The sequence below is a fragment of the Trichomycterus rosablanca genome, chromosome 10 (assembly GCF_030014385.1).
Source record: "Trichomycterus rosablanca isolate fTriRos1 chromosome 10, fTriRos1.hap1, whole genome shotgun sequence".
In the NCBI taxonomy this organism is placed as follows: Eukaryota; Metazoa; Chordata; class Actinopteri; order Siluriformes; family Trichomycteridae; genus Trichomycterus; species Trichomycterus rosablanca.
In genome coordinates this window covers 18041578-18060496 of record NC_085997.1, presented here as the reverse complement: position 1 = coordinate 18060496, position 18919 = coordinate 18041578, and the positions used below count along the sequence as shown (strand labels likewise).

Below are 18919 nucleotides of genomic sequence, written 5' to 3'. Positions count from 1 at the left end.
ACCCAGTGGCATTTCCAATTATACTTACAATGTAACTTGTGGGGGATTTCCTATTTGTGTTCCTTAAACAGTTCTACTCTGTGTGCTGTGCAGATGCAGTACTCGTTCATCTACCAGGCTTTGCTAGAGTACTACCTCTATGGTGACACTGAACTAGATGTGTCCTCTCTGGAGGGACACTTGCACAAACTACACAACACCTGCTCAACGAATGACCGCCTGGGGCTTGAGGAGGAGTTTAGGGTGAGCAATTCACACAGAAAAAACAAAGCATAGTAAACAGAAAAGATATTATTACATGTAGCTGGCATTCACACTAGTGAATAAAGCAGAACATTTATGACTATTATTGACAGTTTTACTTACATTTGTTTATATATACATGCTAATGAATTTATTAAACATGTCAGGTTTTTGGCAGGTTATGTTAGAGGTTTTGTTCAGGTTTTGGCATAAACAAATAAAAAAAATCTTAAAAAATATGTCAAAGCCACTCAGCGGTAAAATACGCTAGCACACCGGAGCTGGGATTTCGAATACATCATATCGAATCTCAGCTCTGCCTTCTGACTGGGCTGGGCGGTTGCATGAACAACGATTGGCTGTTGTTCATAGGGTTAGAGGGTAAAAATGTCGGATCATAGGTCCTCATAACTGGTGCAGCTGGGGTTGAATCAGTATAGAGGATGCAATCAGGGTAATTGTACATGACTAGATTACATCGTATCGAATCTCAGCTCTGCCATCCGGCTGGACTGGGCAGCTACATTAACAACGATTGGCTGATGTTCACAGGTTGGGATAACCGGACCAGGGTTCCTCAGAACTGGTGCAATTACGACCTCTGCTGGCTGATTGATGATGAATAATGCTGATCAGGGTTTCTGTACTGCACACGTGTCAGAGGCGGCGTGTGTCAGTTGCAAAGCTCCTCAGTCAGCAGTGGAGGGTTGTATCGGTAGAGGGGTAGTGTAATGCAGTCAGGGTAATTGGATACGACTAGATTAGGGGGGAAAATTGAAGAAAAAGAAAAGTGTCAAATCCTAAAAGTGTGCAAATTGTCACTGCATTTCCCCCGCTAGACCCCAAAACACATCAGTAGGTGGACTCTAAATTGACCATAGCTATCAGTTTATAATGATTGTAACATTTAAACAGTTAAACTACTCTATAACTCACTTACCAAGTAGCTTTATAAACAACTTGTTTTATTTTTCTAGCTTGCACGGTTTCTATATTTTATCAATCAACCATCCTCACCTAGGTTTATGTGTGTTCTGAATTCTGAATTGAATGCCTAGAAGTTGAGCCCAAGCAGAGCTGATTCCCCAGTCCCAGACACCGAGAACTTAATTTAGAAGCCAATTCATTGCACATGATTTAAGTTCTAAGTAAAATTCAATTAGCAACTTGTGTAATATCACATTAGCAAAGTTTTATTTAATAAAGAAACAAATTATTAACTTATTATTTCAAAATTGTGCATGAAAAAGTGAATAGTATGTGATATTTTACTAAAGATTTGATTGTTTTTTGCAGAAACTGACCAACATGAGGATTATGAAGGAAAACATGAGAACAGGCAACCTGCCGGCAAATATGAGGAAGAACCGAGTGCTCCAGATTATTCCATGTATGTACTTCTGCAGACTAAACAGCATGAATCATTCAGAATTTAAATTTTTGCCCAAAAAGTGCACTGACATTTTAAAATGGTATAGGAGGCTGTTTCTAGATTGAGGTCAAAGGCTAACATAACATAAAGGGACATAAATAAAACAGTACTTTCTTTGTCCAAAAAACCTTAAAAAGGCCAAATCAGCTTGGTCACAAATATCTGGTTGGTAATAATTTCTGTTGTCATTTAACTTTGTGGCACTGCTTTTTTCTTACTAAAATTACTACAATTGGTGACTTAACTGAGCCTATCTAGGCACAGATAAGTCTCTCTGTGTTCGACAAGACTGTTTAGACTAACCCACATACAATTCGGTGGAGTCTAAGAAGCTCTGTATGTTTCTTGCAATGTCACTTGTTGCTATTCCAAAGTCTTCTTACAAACAACAGTTGGCAGTTTCAAAGAACATGAAACGAGTGATCTCTTGATAAAACTTGACAACAAAACCAAAACCTTTACTTGCCTTGAGGACTTTTTTCCAAAAGGTCAGATGTAGTCCACTAGAACCACTGCTTGAAGTTCAGCACCTTAAATATTGACTGAAGTTTGTTGCTGATTAAATGGACAAAGAAAAGGCTACTAAAGAAGAGTTTTGTGGTCAGATGAAAGAAAAATTTACCAGAAATATGTTTGGAGGAGAAAAGATGAGACATTCAAACCTAACATAACTGTACCTACTGTTGATAGTACTATCATGTTTTCGGGTGTTTGGGACAAAGAAGGGCTTATTTCCAGCAGCCAGTGAGTGACGAGATCCTGCCACCCATAACAACAGGACCAAAAACAATTTTGAACTGAGAGAAAGGCTCAGAAAAGCGTAAACAAGCAGAGTACAAAAAAAAAGCAGAAGTGAGAAACTTTTTAAACTGAAAGCGAGACTGAGAGAAGCGTGATTGAGAAAAAAACGCAGCGAAAAAAAGGACTATTTATAAATGTAAAATACAAAGTGGACTCAATCTGCTTTTTGGGTTCTCAAAATCTGCTTTTTGGGTTCTCAAAATCTGCTTTTGGGGTTCTCAAAATCTGCTTTTTGGTTCTCAAAATCTGCTTTTTGGGTTCTCAAAATCTGCTTTTTGCTTCTCAAATTCTGCTTTTAAAATCTGCTTTTTGGGTTCTCAAAAATCCACTCTTTTGGTTCTCAAAATCTGCTTTTTGGGTTCTCAAAATCTGCTTTTTGGTTCTTAAAATCTGCTTTTTGGGTTCTCAAAATCTGCTTTTTGGGTTCTCAAAATCTGCTTTTTTGCTTCTTAAAATCTGCTTTTTGGGTTCTCAAAATCTGCTTTTTCGTTCTCAAAATCTGCTTTTTCGTTCTCAATACTTTTGGCCCTATTTTGACGACATAGTGCAAGACAATACAATATACACAGTGCAGATAAAAACAGTACAATAAATATAAAATACATTTCTAATCTAAAGTAATTAAGGGAGACAAGACTAGAGACAAGACTAAGTGTGGTGTTGGCCAGTACATGGTACTGAGTAAATGATAGGTGATATTCTGATATACAGTTAGCCGGTTTTTATAGCAGCAGAGATATAAAAGAGGAGGTTGCAAAAATTGCAGTATTGTGCAAATTGCAATATTGTGTAAAGATGCAAGGAATACAGCCACTAAGTAGTTGTATTTGTTGTCAGAATCCAGGGAACAAGACAAGGAACAAGTGTTGGTTGTGTGTGGTCATGTGTGTGTGCGAGCGTGTATATGAGGTAGTATAATTGTGTTAGATGTAAGTGTGTTAGTGTATGTATGTATATGTGCAAGTGTGTGAATGTATGTGTGTGTGTGCTTGTGAGTGTGTGTATGTTAGTGTATGTGCATGTAAGTTTGTGTATCAGTGTGTGTGTATGTTTGTGTGTGTGTGTATATGTGTGAGTAATGTCACATAGTGTGTGTATGTACAGTGTATCACAAAAGTGAGTACACCCCTCACATTTCTGCAAATATTTCATTATATCTTTTCATGGGACAACACTATAGACATGAAACTTGGATATAACTTAGAGTAGTCAGTGTACAGCTTGTATAGCAGTGTAGATTTACTGTCTTCTGAAAATAACTCAACACACAGCCATTAATGTCTAAATAGCTGGCAACATAAGTGAGTACACCCCACAGTGAACATGTCCAAATTGTGCCCAAATGTGTCATTGTCCCTCCCTGGTGTCATGTGTCAAGGTCCCAGGTGTAAATGGGGAGCAGGGCTGTTAAATTTGGTGTTTTGGGTACAATTCTCTCATACTGGCCACTGGATATTCAACATGGCACCTCATGGCAAAGAACTCTCTGAGGATGTGAGAAATAGAATTGTTGCTCTCCACAAAGATGGCCTGGGCTATAAGAAGATTGCTAACACCCTGAAACTGAGCTACAGCATGGTGGCCAAGGTCATACAGCGGTTTTCCAGGACAGGTTCCACTCGGAACAGGCTTCGCCAGGGTCGACCAAAGAAGTTGAGTCCACGTGTTCGGCGTCATATCCAGAGGTTGGCTTTAAAAAATAGACACATGAGTGCTGCCAGCATTGCTGCAGAGGTTGAAGACGTGGGAGGTCAGCCTGTCAGTGCTCAGACCATACGCCGCACACTGCATCAACTCGGTCTGCATGGTCGTCATCCCAGAAGGAAGCTGACGCACAAGAAAGCCCGCAAACAGTTTGCTGAAGACAAGCAGTCCAAGAACATGGATTACTGGAATGCCCTGTGGTCTGACGAGACCAAGATAAACTTGTTTGGCTCAGATGGTGTCCAGCATGTGTGGCGGCGCCCTGGTGAGAAGTACCAAGACAACTGTATCTTGCCTACAGTCAAGCATGGTGGTGGTAGCATCATGGTCTTGGGCTGCATGAGTGTTGCTGGCACTGGGGAGCTGCAGTTCATTGAGGGAAACATGAATTCCAACATGTACTGTGACATTCTGAAACAGAGAATGATCCCCTCCCTTCGAAAACTGGGCCTCATGGCAGTTTTCCAACAGGATAACGACCCCAAACACAACCTCCAAGATGACAACTGCCTTGCTGAGGAAGCTGAAGGTAAAGGTGATGGACTAAACCCAATTGAGCACCTGTGGCGCATCCTCAAGTGGAAGGTGGAGGAGTTCAAGGTGTCTAACATCCACCAGCTCCGTGATGTCATCATGGAGGAGTGGAAGAGGATTCCAGTAGCAACCTGTGCAGCTCTGGTGAATTCCATGCCCAGGAGGGTTAAGGCAGTGCTGGATAATAATGGTGGTCACAAAAAATATTGACACTTTGGGCACAATTTGGACATGTTCACTGTGGGGTGTACTCACTTATGTTGCCAGCCATTTAGACATTAATGGCTGTGTGTTGAGTTATTTTCAGAAGACAGTAAATCTACACTGCTATACAAGTTGTACACTGACTACTCTAAGTTATATCCAAGTTTAATGTCTATAGTGTTGTCCCATGAAAAGATATAATGAAATATTTGCAGAAATGTGAGGGGTGTACTCACTTTTGTGATACACTGTATATGTGTGTGTGCATGTGAGAGTTGAATTAGTATGTGTGTGTATATGTGTAAGCGTAATATGTGTCAAGTGTGCGTGTGTGTGTGCATGTGTGAGTGTGTGTGTGTGTGTGTGTGTTTGTAACTGTATTTACAGTATAATACACATTATTAGCCTTTATTTTATTAATTAACAGTACTGAGTAATACCTGATAGACTAAAACATGCATTAGGTTAAAGAGATTACTGTGGTCATACAGCATAACCTCATGTCAACCCCATATCTTCTTACAATAAAAACTACTAGAGTATGTGTTAAGTGACAGCAAATCATTCTTTCACAAATGTCTGATGATTTACTAATAAATATAAATATTAACACATTGTTTTGGTCTTTGTGTTAGATGATTTCAACAGAGTAATCCTGTCAATGAGAAGAGGTCAGGAATTCACTGACTACATTAACGCATCCTTTATTGACGTAAGTGCTTCATTTTATCTTAAGTGTGTATAAGTAGGAGATAGACTATCCACAAGATTTTGAAGTGTTTGTGGAAATTTGTGCCCATTTAGTCAAAAGAGCATTTGTGCACTATGTATAGATGTCTGAGGCAAAAAAGTGCTTATTATGTATTTGGGGAATCTATTATTCTTGAATTAGCATCTACACCGACTAGGCATAACATTATGACCACTGACAGGTGAAGTGAATAACACTGATTATCTCTTCATCACAGCACCTGTTAGTAGGTGGGATATATCAGGAAACAAGTGAACATTTTATCCTCAAAGCTGATGGGTTAGAAGCAGGAAAAGTGGGCAAGTGTAAGGATTTGAGCGAGTTTAACAAGGGCCAAATTGTGATGGCTAGATGACTGGGACAGGGTAATTTTTGCCACAAGGCTCATTGATGCATGTGTGGTCCGATCCAACAGACAAGCTACTGTAGCTCAAATTGCTGAAGAAGTTAATGCTGGTTCTGATAGAAAGGTGACAGAATACACAGTGCATCTCAGTTTGTTGCGTATGCCGAAAACGCCAACAATGGGCACGTGAGCATCGGAACTGGACCACGGAGCAATGGAAGAAGGTGGCCATGTTCAATGTTCAAGGGGCAATGTTCTGCTGGGAAACCTTGGGTCCTGCCATCCATGTGGATGTTACCTTGACACGTACCACCTACCAAAGCATTGTTGTGGACCATGTACACCCTTTCATGGAAACGGTATTTCCTGATGGCTGTGGCCTCTTTCAGCAGGATGATGCGCCCTGCCACAAAGCAAAAATGATTCAGGAATGGTTTGAGGAGCACAACAATGGGTTTGAGGTGTTGACTTGGCCTCCAAATTCCCCAGATCTCAATTCAATCGAGCATCTGTGGGATGTGCTGGACAAACAAGTCCGATCCATGGAGGCCCCACCTCGCAACTTACAGGAGTTAAATAATCTGCTGCTAACATCTTGGTGCCAGATACCACAGCACACCTACAGGGGTCTAGTGGAGTCCATGCCTTAACGGGTCAGGGCTGTTTTGGCAGCAAAAGGGGGACCAAAACACTATTAGGAAGGTGGTCATAATATTATGCCTGATCCGTGTATGTACAAACCCCATATTCAGAAAAGTTGGGACGAATCGTAAAATGCAATAAAAAAAAAATCTGTGAATTTGTTAATTTTCCTAAATCTTAAGTTAACTGATAAAAGTAAAAATTAGAGCGCACTGACAAGTTCACCTCCCGCTGGCTGTTTGGTCATTTTGCCCTCACAGACATTGCCAATGATATCTGTATAGACACCCAACTGGCTGATAGCACAGCTGAGATTCATATCCGCATTAGTAGGCTACCATATTTTGATGGCATTAATTTAAAGATAACATTCGATAAACCTGGTTTAACTTTTTAAATATGAATATTATATTTTATGTGTATTGTTTGTGGTTGACAGGGCTACAGGCAAAAGGACTATTTCATAGCAACCCAGGGTCCTTTGTCCCAAACAGTAGAAGATTTCTGGAGAATGGTCTGGGAATGGAAATGCCATTCCATAGTGATGCTGACTGAACTCCAAGAACGAGAACAGGTACAAAATACTTATTCTTTTTTACTATCTACTTAATTCTGGTTAGGGTCACGATGGGTTAGACGTCACCCAAAAGCACTAGGTACAAAGACAGGAACAACTCTTAATGAGAATTTAGATTAGCCGACACATGTTTTTAGAGGTTGACAGGATTTTTGAGAATTTGAATGAACCCATGAGGACTGTAAGCCCCCCCATCCACTGACAGCATAGATCAGGGGTGCCCAATACGTCAATCGCGATCTACCAGTCGATCGCACAGTGCATGCTGGTAGATCACGCCTTATTCAAACAGGCCACTGTTTTTTTTTTAAATTTGTGGTTTGTTACCATAGCTATGCCTCAGCGTGCCTAAAGCACCTCTAATCTAGAAAGTTTTCATTCACCAGTCGCCAGTTTGCGCTATTTTTGCATTTTTCCTCTTGTAACCTACACTGTTTGTGAAGATGAGTGTGCAACCCAGCACAAAGAAAACAAAAAACGGTTTGATTCGAGCAAGAACACTGCAAAGACGCTGTTTCATTCACGTCCATACGTGGTAGAAGCTGATGGAGAATATTCAGAACTCATGTTACATACAGAAGTTTTAACCCAACAATCTGACATTCGTATGAAGTCAGGGGCCTCTGCTGGACAATTTTGGAACTTGCTGGCTAAGGAAAAATATCCAGACAAATAAAAATGTTCCATGTATTTTTGGATCAACCTACTTGTGTGAATCAGCCTTTTCCCACATGAAAATAATTCAGTCTCAATATCAGTCCACGCTTACTGATGAACACTGCTTGAGACCTGGAGCAGCTATTGTCCAGACTACATAAACCTGGCTGCCACCATTCAGTGTAAATCATCAGAATAAGGTTAGTGTGATTTTTCAGTTGTTTGCCTTGTAAAGGTGTATCAATATAGGAACAGAAGTGCATTTAAAAAAGCTACAAAGCTTTTTTGAAAAATGATGAGGTCAACCTTAAAAAGTAGATCGCGATGACCTGTCGACTGAAAGAGTAGATCTCAAGCTACGAAAGTGTGGGCACCCCTGGCATAGATGCTGTTCTGCCCCCATATTAAGTTAAAATTTTATATTTTGCATGGTTTCATTGGAAAACATAAAACTACTGATTTTACAGCAGGTGCTACTGCAAATACTACACATTAATGCGAGAGTGCTGCTTATGATTTGATCATGCTTGCTTACTTTACTAAGCCATGTCTGAGCCACCCGGGTGTAACAACCTCCCTTCTGATTCTCCTAGCTGTCTGATAACCACATGCACTGCTGCAATGTTATAATTTATATTTGGCTGCACATTAGCTATGCTGCTGATTCATCTGACCACATGATTTCTGGGCTTCTTTGTTCTTGTTTGGTGGTTTATACCTTTCCATGTTATAGGGTTTTAGATTTATGCTATTAGACTAATTATTGAGGTATCTGGGAAGTCTTGTCATATACTTGTTCTTCATTTTAAACTCTTTTTACTGTAATGTAACTCTTTGGCCACAGATTCCTTTTTAGTTTCTGTTCTTCTTTCTTAGGACTTTTTGTCACTGTTAGCAAGGACCTGGGTCATTTTAGCCTTATACAGCTATTGTATTTGTACACCAAACTGGTGACAGCTGTATGAGTATTGCTCATTCTACACTAAATGCTCAAGACTAAGTGGACACTACTTTCACATGTTCAGCTTTTGTAAATAGGACTAGATTAACTGTACCCATTAAAAAGGGTTTGAAATTGGACCAATATTTTCTCACTGTTGTCAGATGCATTTAATGTTCATATTTGTCCCAGTGTCGCCCCAGCACTCTTTGGATACTCTGACTCAATGAACACTCTTTCACAAGCACAGCAGCAGGTTCTTATGACCGGCATGGTTGCAGCTAAGAAAGTTATTCTTCTGAACTGGAAATCTTCTCAGGCTCCATGTCTCAGAAGATGGCTATCTGAGATGACCAGGGTTGCTCAACTAGTACAGTTGAGGTGCTCCAGTGCAGTTGCACTGGGGCGATCCCTTTATGTTTGGAAGGCTTTTATTGATGTACTAAATTGTATTTTATTTATTTATTTATTATTATTTTTTTAATCTAATTCTTTTTTATTGTTATTATTTTTTTAACCTTCTTTACATATAATACATATTGCGTATTTATTTATTAAGTAATTAGTCTATTTTTTTTAATGCATTATTTATGTATAGTGTGGGATGTTTTGTTAATGTTCATTGTTGTTCTTGTTTGAAAACTTAAATAATATATATATATATATATATATATATATATATATATATATATATATATATATATATAAAGGTTTTGAAAGACTCAAACCATCATCTCAAATGATTTATAGGTGTCAGATCTAATTCCAAAACCACCAAATGCTATTGTCTGCTGTGAAGTATAATCTGCTGGAACTTGGCTGGCACTGTTTACTGTCAAGCAAACTCTGCATCACCATGGATTTGGAGCCGACTGTGCAAGAAAGAAGTCTCACAGTTAACTCCACTTTACCTGTGATGTAATATGACTTCAGCAGTAAAAGAATGTGTGTGTGTGTGTGTGTGTGTGTGTGTGTGTGTGTGTTTTGCAGGACAAGTGCTTTCAGTACTGGCCTCTAGAAGACTCTGTGAAATACGGAGATTACACAGTAGAGATCAAAGCAGATACTCAGTGTGATGACACCTTCAGTCTCAGAGATCTGGTACTCACATACAACCCGGTAAGTAATTAAGTGTGTAGGTGTGTAAATGTGTATGTGGTTATGTATTAACTTTTTTATTATGTTTTTAAAGTTAATTCCCTTAATAGTAAGCAGTATCAACATTACATGGATATTACAATGTGCAGACCTAGTCTGCTGTGTCATTTAATTCAGCCCTTTTTCCTAAACTGGGGTATGCATATGATGATAGCTATGCCAATTAGTAAAACAATTGTAAGATTTACATTAAACACATACATTTACTTTTTAATACCACAAAAATTTTCCCCTTTGGGCTGCTTCTGTATTTAGGGGTCACCACATACACCGACCAGGCATAACATTATGACCTCTGACAGGTGAAGTGAATAACACTGATTATCTCTTCATCACAGCACCTGTTAGTGGGTGGGATATATTAGACAGCAAGTGAACATTATATCCTTAAAGTTGATGTGTTAGAAACAGAAAAAATGTTTTACAAGGGCCAAATTGTGATGGCTAGACGACTGGGTCAGAGCATCTCCAAAACTGCAGCTCTTGTGGGGTGTTCCCAGTCTGCAGTGGTTAGTATCTATCAAAAGTGGTCCAAGGAAGGAACAGTGGTAAACCAGCGACAGGGTCATGGGCGACCAAGGCTCATTGATGCACGTGGGCAGCGAAGGCTGGCCCGCGTGGTCTGATCCAACAGACGATCTACTGTAGCTCAAATTGCTGAAGAAGTTAATGCTGGTTCTGATAGAAAGGTGTCCGAATACACAGTGCATCACAGTTTGTTGCGTATTGGGCTGCATAGCTGCAGACCAGTCAGGGTGCCCATGCTGACCCCTGTCTACTGCCGAAAGCGCCAACAATGGGCACGTGAGCATCGGAACTGGTGGTAATAATGTTATGCCTGATCAGTGTATCATTCTGATCCATATAGCTGATTTCTCCCATTTTTTACAGCCCTTACTGACGAAACCCTTCTTATTTTTTAGCCAGGCATGGGGCCAGCACTGAGAGCACACTGACAGATGCACCTCCCAGTAGCTGGGCTGTTTGGTCATCCCCTTGCAGACCACTAGACCACTTGCACACAACCAGTCAGCCAATAGCAATGCTGAGATTCAACCTCAGCTCTTTGTGGCAGTGGGTTAGCGTATCTTTTCGCTGCACCACCCGAGCACCCAAAATCTTAAACATAACATCCAGATAAGATACTGGACTAAGAATCTGAAGGCTGCAGGTTCAAACCCCATACAAATTGTTGCAACAATTGCTAACAGGTGTATTAAACAAAATTATATGCTTCCAACTTTGCAGCAGTTTAGGGAAGGCCCTTCCTGTGCCAGCATGACTGTGTCCTTGTCCATACAGCAAGATCTACAAAGACATAAATCAAAACGTGGTTTAAAGAAACTCTAGTGGTCTGCACCACCTGAGCTCCGACCTCAGCTCCACTAAACAGCTTTGGAATGAACTGGAACATCAATTGAGGCTTTTTAGACCGACACCAGTGCCCAGCTATACAAATGCTGTTTTGACTGAATGGGCACAAATTCCCACAGACCTTCTCCAAAGTCTCATGAAAAGCCTGCTCAGAAGAGTGGCTGTTATAATAGCTGAAAAGATCACATATACTGTGTGACATAAATGTCATCAGTTGTTTTGTGCTGTGCAGGAGAAGGAGACGCGTTTGGTCCGTCACTTCCACTTCCATGGCTGGCCGGAGATTGGAATTCCAGCAGACGGGAAGGGAATGATTGACATCATCGCTGCAGTGCAGAAACAGCAGCAGCAATCAGGCAACCACCCCATTGTTGTACACTGCAGGTAATACACGTTCACACTCCTACACACATTCACACGTGTGTACTTGTAGCCACTCCAGTAGCAGGTAGAAGCACATTTTGCCTGCAGTTAGCCTAAATTTTGTATGAAGTGGAGCCCACATGATCATGAAAATGTTGGATATATATTTTGGTATACGCTGTTTGCAGTTACTGACAAATGTTTTTCTCTCCACACACTGCTTTAACACTTTAACTAATTTGTGGGAAGAATACCAGCAGTAGGACTTGAACTTACATATATTTTGATTTATTTTAATTTAAACGTTGTTATGTCTGTGTCAGAAGGGTAAAGTCATGGGGCAAGCATAAACAGGGCTTTATTATTAAATATTTTAATATCAAACATACAGGGAGTAAAAAAGTCTACACACCCCTATTGCAATAGCATATACACTGATCAGCCATAACATTAAAACCACCTCCTTGTTTCTACACTTACTGTCCATGTTATCAGCTCCACTTACCATATAGGAGCACTTTGTAGTTCTACAATTACTGACTGTAGTCCATATGTTTCTCTGCATGCTTTGTTAGCCCCCTTTCATGCTGTTCTTCAATGGTCAGGACCCCCACAAGACCACCACAGAGCAGGTATTATTTATGTGGTGGATCATTCTCAGCACTGCAGTGACACTGACATGGTGGTGGTGGGTTAGTGTGTGTTGTGCTGGTATGAGTGGATCAGACACAGCAGCGCTGCTAGAGTTTTTAAATACCATGTCCACTCACTGTCCACTCTATTAGACACTCTTACCTCATTGGTTCAGCTTATAGATGTAAAGTCAGGGATGATCGCTCATCTATTGCTGCTGTTTGAGTTGGTCATGTTCAAGACCTTCATCAGTGGTCACAGGATGCTGCCCACGGGGCGCTGTTGACTAGATATGTTTGGTTGGTGGACTATTCTCAGTCCAACAGTGACAGTGAGGTGTTTAAAAACTCCACTCATACCAGCACAACCCACACTAACACACCACCACCACGTCAGTGTCACTGCAGTGCTGAGAATGATCCACCTCCTAAATAATACCTGCTCTGTGGTGGTGTGGTGGGGGTCCTGACCATTGAAGAACAGGGTGAAAGCAGGTTAAAAAGATATGTAAAGAAACAGATGGACTACAGTCAGTAATTGTAGAACTACAAAGTGCTCCTATATGGTAAGTGGAGCTGATAAAATGGACAGTAAGTGTAGAAACAAGGAGGTGGTTTTAATGTTATTGCTGTATATATGTAATGTAAAAAATGGGACCAAGATAAACAATTTTAAAACTTCTTTCACTTTAATGTGACTTATAATCTGAACAATTCAATTGAAAAAAACAAACTGAAATCTTTAGGGGGGAAAGACCTACAATGAAGTAGTTGCATAAATATATACACACCCTTAAAGTAATACTTTGTTGACGCACATATTGACTTGCCGATCTTTGCCCACTTGTTTTTGTAATATTTGTGGTGTTGACCACAATCTGCCACCAGGTGTCATTATAGTGTGATGTTTTACCTGTGTGAAATGACCCCCATATGTATCCCGATAAATTAGTTCATTTAATCTGTCTCAGAAGCTCTGTTCTTGCCATTACAATTACCACATTAAAACTTTGGTCTTTTTACATGTTTGAACATGTTTGCATGAAGTCTGGGCATTCTTGTGCTGATCTTTGCCCACTGTTGGATGTAACAGTACATGTACATGCAAAAGAACAAATAAAAATCTATATAAAATAGTAACTAATAAAATGATCCTTAGTCTGGTTCAGTGTGAGGAGAGTAAAGTTTGGTTAATCCTCAGGATAAGACCTATACTGGACAGAACTGGACTGATGTGAGCTTATGTGATGTTTCCAGTTGTTGGACTTGCATTTTTCTTCAATAGCATTTTTTATAATTATCAATGTTTCTAGAAGTTTTGCTAAGTCATACCAGTGTCATAGTTTCTTAGACCAGAACACAGGCCACACTGCAGCTTACAAAAGAATAATGGATGTAGACACTAGACTGGAGTGTAAAGTCAAAATCACTCCTATTGGGTATACACAAGTCATTTTTAAACACTAATTAAAGAAAAGAGAACCTACAGTTGGTGGAATAGGGCTGTATTAGTCTGTGTATTGCTCTAGATTTGCTGCTAGTCTGTCTCTTTTTATGCATTGGTGCCAAATGACCCACATGAATTTACCAGACTGTGGCTTGGTGGTAGAAAACCTCTGACCCAGATCATGCTTAATGCATCTCACATCTGTTAAAAACTTTACTATTCTTGTAAGCATAATAATAGAATAAAAATTGCAACCACAGAATACACAGTAAATCGTTTTGCCTTTTTAAATACACAGCATAGCCAAAAGTATGTGGACACCCCTCTTTATTATTGAGTGCACATCTGTCAGCCACACTTACTTAGTGTTTAAAATCAATTATGCAATAAATATATTTATGCTTAAAGCTTTGTTATTGCAGCCCCATTTCTGTTTAATTATTACTGTGTCCCTGTGTTCAGAGCAAGGTTCATAAAACATAATTTAAAGAGTTTGTTGTAGAGAGAATTTACTGGCCGGCACAAACTGCCTAACTTCAACACTATTAAACACATATTTGACTAAATCACGAAGGTCTTCTCATCCAACATCAGCTATTAAATGCTTTTTTTCTTAATGAACAAAAATTTGATTAGACATGTCATAAAATTTTGTGAAAAGCCATCCTAGAAGACTGGAGGCTGTAGTAGCTACAGGGTGGGGTTGAGTGGAGTTAAGTGGGGTCAGGTCCATATTAATGACCATGGTATTGAAATGAGATGTTTAACAAGCTCAAGGTTAGGTGTCCACATATGTTCGTCCATGTGGACCTCTGCATTCGCTGTCAGTTCATATTTGCATGTTTGTGTGTATCTGTGTGTAGTGCTGGAGCGGGTCGGACCGGTACGTTTATCGCCCTCAGTAATATTCTGGAACGGGTAAAGGCAGAGGGCCTGCTGGATGTCTTTCAGACTGTGAAGAGTTTGCGTATGCAACGGCCACACATGGTGCAGACTGTGGTATGTAGTAAACCTCAATAACTAAATTTTCAAAATGCTTTGCAGCGTAGCTATGTCATAAGATCATTGTGATTGCTAAAAGTAAAAAGGTAATTGATTTTCAGTATAGAGAATCTGTTTATAAACTGAATTGTTTAAATCTAATAAGACTGATGACTTAATAAGAGCATACATCTGTCTGTATAAAACTTATAGGAACCTAATATGGAAATAGATGGTAAGGCAAATCAGCTCTGCTGCACACAGAAAGAAATATTGTATTAAAGACATGATATCTTGACTACATACAAAATTACCCATGGTGGCTCAGTGGGTAGCAAGAAGGTCCTTGGTTCAATTCCCAGGCAGAGCGAGGTGCATGATCTACCTGTGTCTGTGTGGGTTTTTTCTGAAAGCTCTGGCTTCCTCCCACAGTCCAAAAACATGCAGTCAGGCCAGTTGGAGCTACAAAATTACCCAGTGTGTGTGTGTGTGTGTTTGGTCTGTGATGGGCTGGTGATGTTTAGCGTGTTTCTTACCTTTTGCCAAGGGAATTGCACCCACCGCGACCCTGACCAGGATGAAGAAGCTACAACAGAATAAATGTTTTGTAAAAGCAATGACCATGGTTTAACACTTTACAGTGCTTTATCAGTTGATATAATATACATTTCTTAAACTAAATATCAAAGGCTGCAAGATGCAGGAAAAAGTTTGGTCCAATATGCTAGTCCGCCACTGCTGAGATCTTGAGCTTGAATCTCAGATGTGCTATTGTCTGACCGGGCACTTATACAGACATGATTGGCCGTGTCTGACGCGGGTATTGGCTGAACAGGTTTTTTAAGATTGTTACATTTGTGACATCTGCTAGCTGTTCAAGTTGCATGCACATCGGATGTCTGACTTTCTTTCTTTCTTTCTTTCTTTCTTTCTTTCTTTCTTTCTTTCTTTCTTTCTTTCTTTCTTTTTTCTCTTTCTTTCTTTCTTTCTTTCTTTCTTTTTTCCTCTTTCTTTCTTTTTTCTTTCTTTATTCTTTCTTTTTCTTTCTTTTTTCTTTTTCTTTCTTTCTTTTTTTCTTTTTTTCTTTCTTATTCTTTCTTTTTGTTTTTTTGTTTTTTCTTTCTTTATTCTTTCTTTCTTTTTTCCTTTTTTTCTTTCTTTTTTTCTTTCCCTTTTTCTTTCTTTCTTTTCTTTCTTTTTTTTCTTTTTTCTTTATTTTTCTTTCTTTATTTCTTTCATTTTTTCTTTTTCTTTCTTTCTTTCTTTCTTTTTTATCTTTCTTTTTTCTTGATTTTTTTTCTTTTTCTTTCTTTCTTTCTTTTTTCTTTTTCTTTCTTTTTTCTTTTTCTTTCTTTTTTCTTTTTCTTTTCCTTTCTGTATTTTTTCCTTTCTTTTTTAGTTTTTTTCTTTTTTCCTTTTTTCTTTATTTCTTTTTTCTTTCTTTTTTGGTTTTCTTTTTTTCTTTTTTCTTTTTCTTTCTTTCTTTTTTCTTTCTTTCTTTTCTTTCTTTTCTTTTTTTTTCCTTTTTTTCTTTCATTTTTTCTTTCTTTCTTTTTTCTTTCTTTCTTTTCTTTCTTTCTTTCTTTCTTTCTTTCTTTCTTTCTTTCTTTCTTTCTTTCTTTCTTTTTCTTCCTTTCTTTATTTCTTCTTTCTTTTTCTTTTTACTTTCTTTTTTTCTTTACTCTCTTTTTCCTTTTTTCTTTCTTTTTTCTTTTATTTCCTTTTTTTTCAATTTTTTCTTTCTGTCTTTCTTTCTTTCTTTTTTCTTTTTTTTCTTTCTTTTAATTTTTCTTTCTTTTTCTTTTTTCTTTCTTAATAAAATAATAAAATAAATTGAAAATGTACGTACGTGATTATTAATATTTGTCTCTCTCTTTTCTCTCTGTAGGAACAATATGACTTCTGTTACAAAGTGGTACAAGACTTTGTCGACATTTTCTCAGACTATGCCAATTTTAAATGATCGATCTGCCTTAAAAGAATTTTTGTTTAGAAAAAACAGTTTATCAGGATTTTTTTCCCTGGATAAATCTGCTTCTATTTTGCTATGCACTTGTCCCATAAAAGATCATATATATCTGTAATATAATGTCATTTACTAAAGCTGCACAATGTTTTTAACTGTAAGTACAGTCAGTGATTTTAGGCCTTGTCTGTGTCATCAGTGTTTTTAAAATGATCTTTTTGTTTAAACCTGTGTAATTCTTATTAATTAATTCTTATTTTTTTAACCTGTGTAAAGTTTGTAAAGCTGTATGTATTGTACATTTATTTATGTGTTTTTTTTGTTTTGCTTTCAGTCCATTCTTACTCATTTAAATTTTGTTTTGTTGATTTAGATTTTTTTGTATTTATTTAGACCTAATGTGATACATTATAATAACTTATACCAATGACAGTGTCATTTTTACCTTAAGATCTAACCAATGCAGCCATAAACATGTTTAAACAAGTACATTTATAATAACTCAGTGAAAGATTTTTATAAGAATAAGCTTAAGATGATTTAAACCTAACCACCCTTAACCATCTGCTGCCATTTCTTGTACGAGATGTGTAAACAGTATTGTTAATGGCTGTTACCTTTATGTTGTTAAAACCAGGTAAAAGCGGCACAAATTTTTAAAGCACACTGATTAATGTTTATTATACAATGCCAAGGATTACCAATGAAAAAGATGGGCTATTAAAAAAATAGTAAATACATTTTGTCTATCTGAATGAGTGTTAATGCATACTGCTTCTAAACAGTCACAGTTTTTGTTTGGTCTATGCACAGCAAGGAAAGATACTTAAAATATTTTCTTCTTTTATGTAATTTTCTTTGTCATGAACTAATTATTATAATATATTTTATATACGGTGCCTGTAGAAAATCATCATGGAAATCCTCACCTTTTTTCACATTATACAACCCCAAATCAGAAAAAGTTGGGACAGTATGGAAAATGCAAATAAAATAAAAATGCAGTGTTCCTTACTTTTACTTTGACAGTTTGAACTGTCAAATAAAATATTTCATGTTTTATCTGCTCAACTTCATTTCATTTATTAATAAAAATCCATTCTTGCAGTTCAGGCCTGCAACACATTCCAAAAAAAGTTGGGATGGGGCAATTTAGGGCTAGTAATGAGGTGAAAATTAATAATGATGTGATTCCAGACAGGTGATGTCAACAGGTGATTGTAATCATGGTTTGGTACAAAAGCAGCATTCAGGAAAGGCTGAGTCTTTGATGAGCAAAGATGATCAGAGGATCTCCAGTTTGTCAACAAATGCGTGAGAAAAATATTAAAATGTTCAAAAACAATGTACCTCAAAGAATGATTGGAAGGGATGTGCATATTTCTCCCTCTACTGTGCATAATATCATTAAACCATTCAAGGAATCAGGAGGAATTTAATTGCGTAAAGGCCAAGGGCGCAAGCTTTAGTTCAACGCCTGTGATCTTTGATCCCTCAGACGGCACTGCATCAAGAACCACCACTCAACAATAGCTGATATAACCACATGGGAGAGGGATTACTTTGGCAAACCTTTATCAAGCTCTACAATACAAAGTTAGATGCACAAATGCCACTTAAAACTTTACTGTGCAAAAAAAAAAAGCCTTATATTAACCATGTCCAGAAGCGACGTGACTTCTCTGGGCTCTGGGGCATGTGTCAGTGCCCTTGGCAAAGGTAATTTACACCTCTGTGATGGCAGCATTAATGCAGAAAAGTACATTGAGATCTTAGAGCAACATATGCTGCCTTCAAGACATCATCTTTGTCAGGGACGTCCATTCAAGACAATGCAAAACCACATGTTGCACACATTACAAAGGCATGGCTGCGGAGGAACAGGGTATGGGTACTGGACTGGCCTGCCTGCAGTCCTGACCTGTCCCCAATAGAGAATGTGTGGAGAATTTTGAAATGAAAAAATGCGACAACGACGATCCTGTACTGTTACACATCTTACACAACGTGTTTGCAGGAAGAATGGGACAAAATAAAAGCTGAAACACTAAATCATTTGGTATCCTCGGTGCCAAAACGTCTTTTAAGTGTGGTGAAAAGGAATGGCAACATTACAAAATTACAAAGTGGTAAATGCTTTACTGTCCCAACTTTTTCTGATTTGGGG

General features: G+C 38.3%; 1 protein-coding gene across 3 annotated transcripts in view; it reads left to right on the top strand.

Moving 5' to 3' along the window:
- Window positions 1-17465, top strand: part of ptprea (protein tyrosine phosphatase receptor type Ea) — a 154662-nt gene extending 137197 nt beyond the window's left edge. For all 3 annotated transcript variants that reach the window (XM_063002897.1, XM_063002896.1, XM_063002898.1), the window contains 8 exons: window positions 94-243; window positions 1540-1633; window positions 5554-5630; window positions 7097-7231; window positions 9822-9950; window positions 11596-11747; window positions 14669-14804; window positions 16675-17465. In XM_063002897.1, coding sequence (XP_062858967.1) covers window positions 94-243; window positions 1540-1633; window positions 5554-5630; window positions 7097-7231; window positions 9822-9950; window positions 11596-11747; window positions 14669-14804; window positions 16675-16749 — 948 coding nt within the window. In that variant the 3' untranslated portion in view covers window positions 16750-17465. The remainder of the gene's footprint in view (window positions 1-93; window positions 244-1539; window positions 1634-5553; window positions 5631-7096; window positions 7232-9821; window positions 9951-11595; window positions 11748-14668; window positions 14805-16674) is intronic.
- Window positions 17466-18919: the final 1454 nt, after the last annotated feature.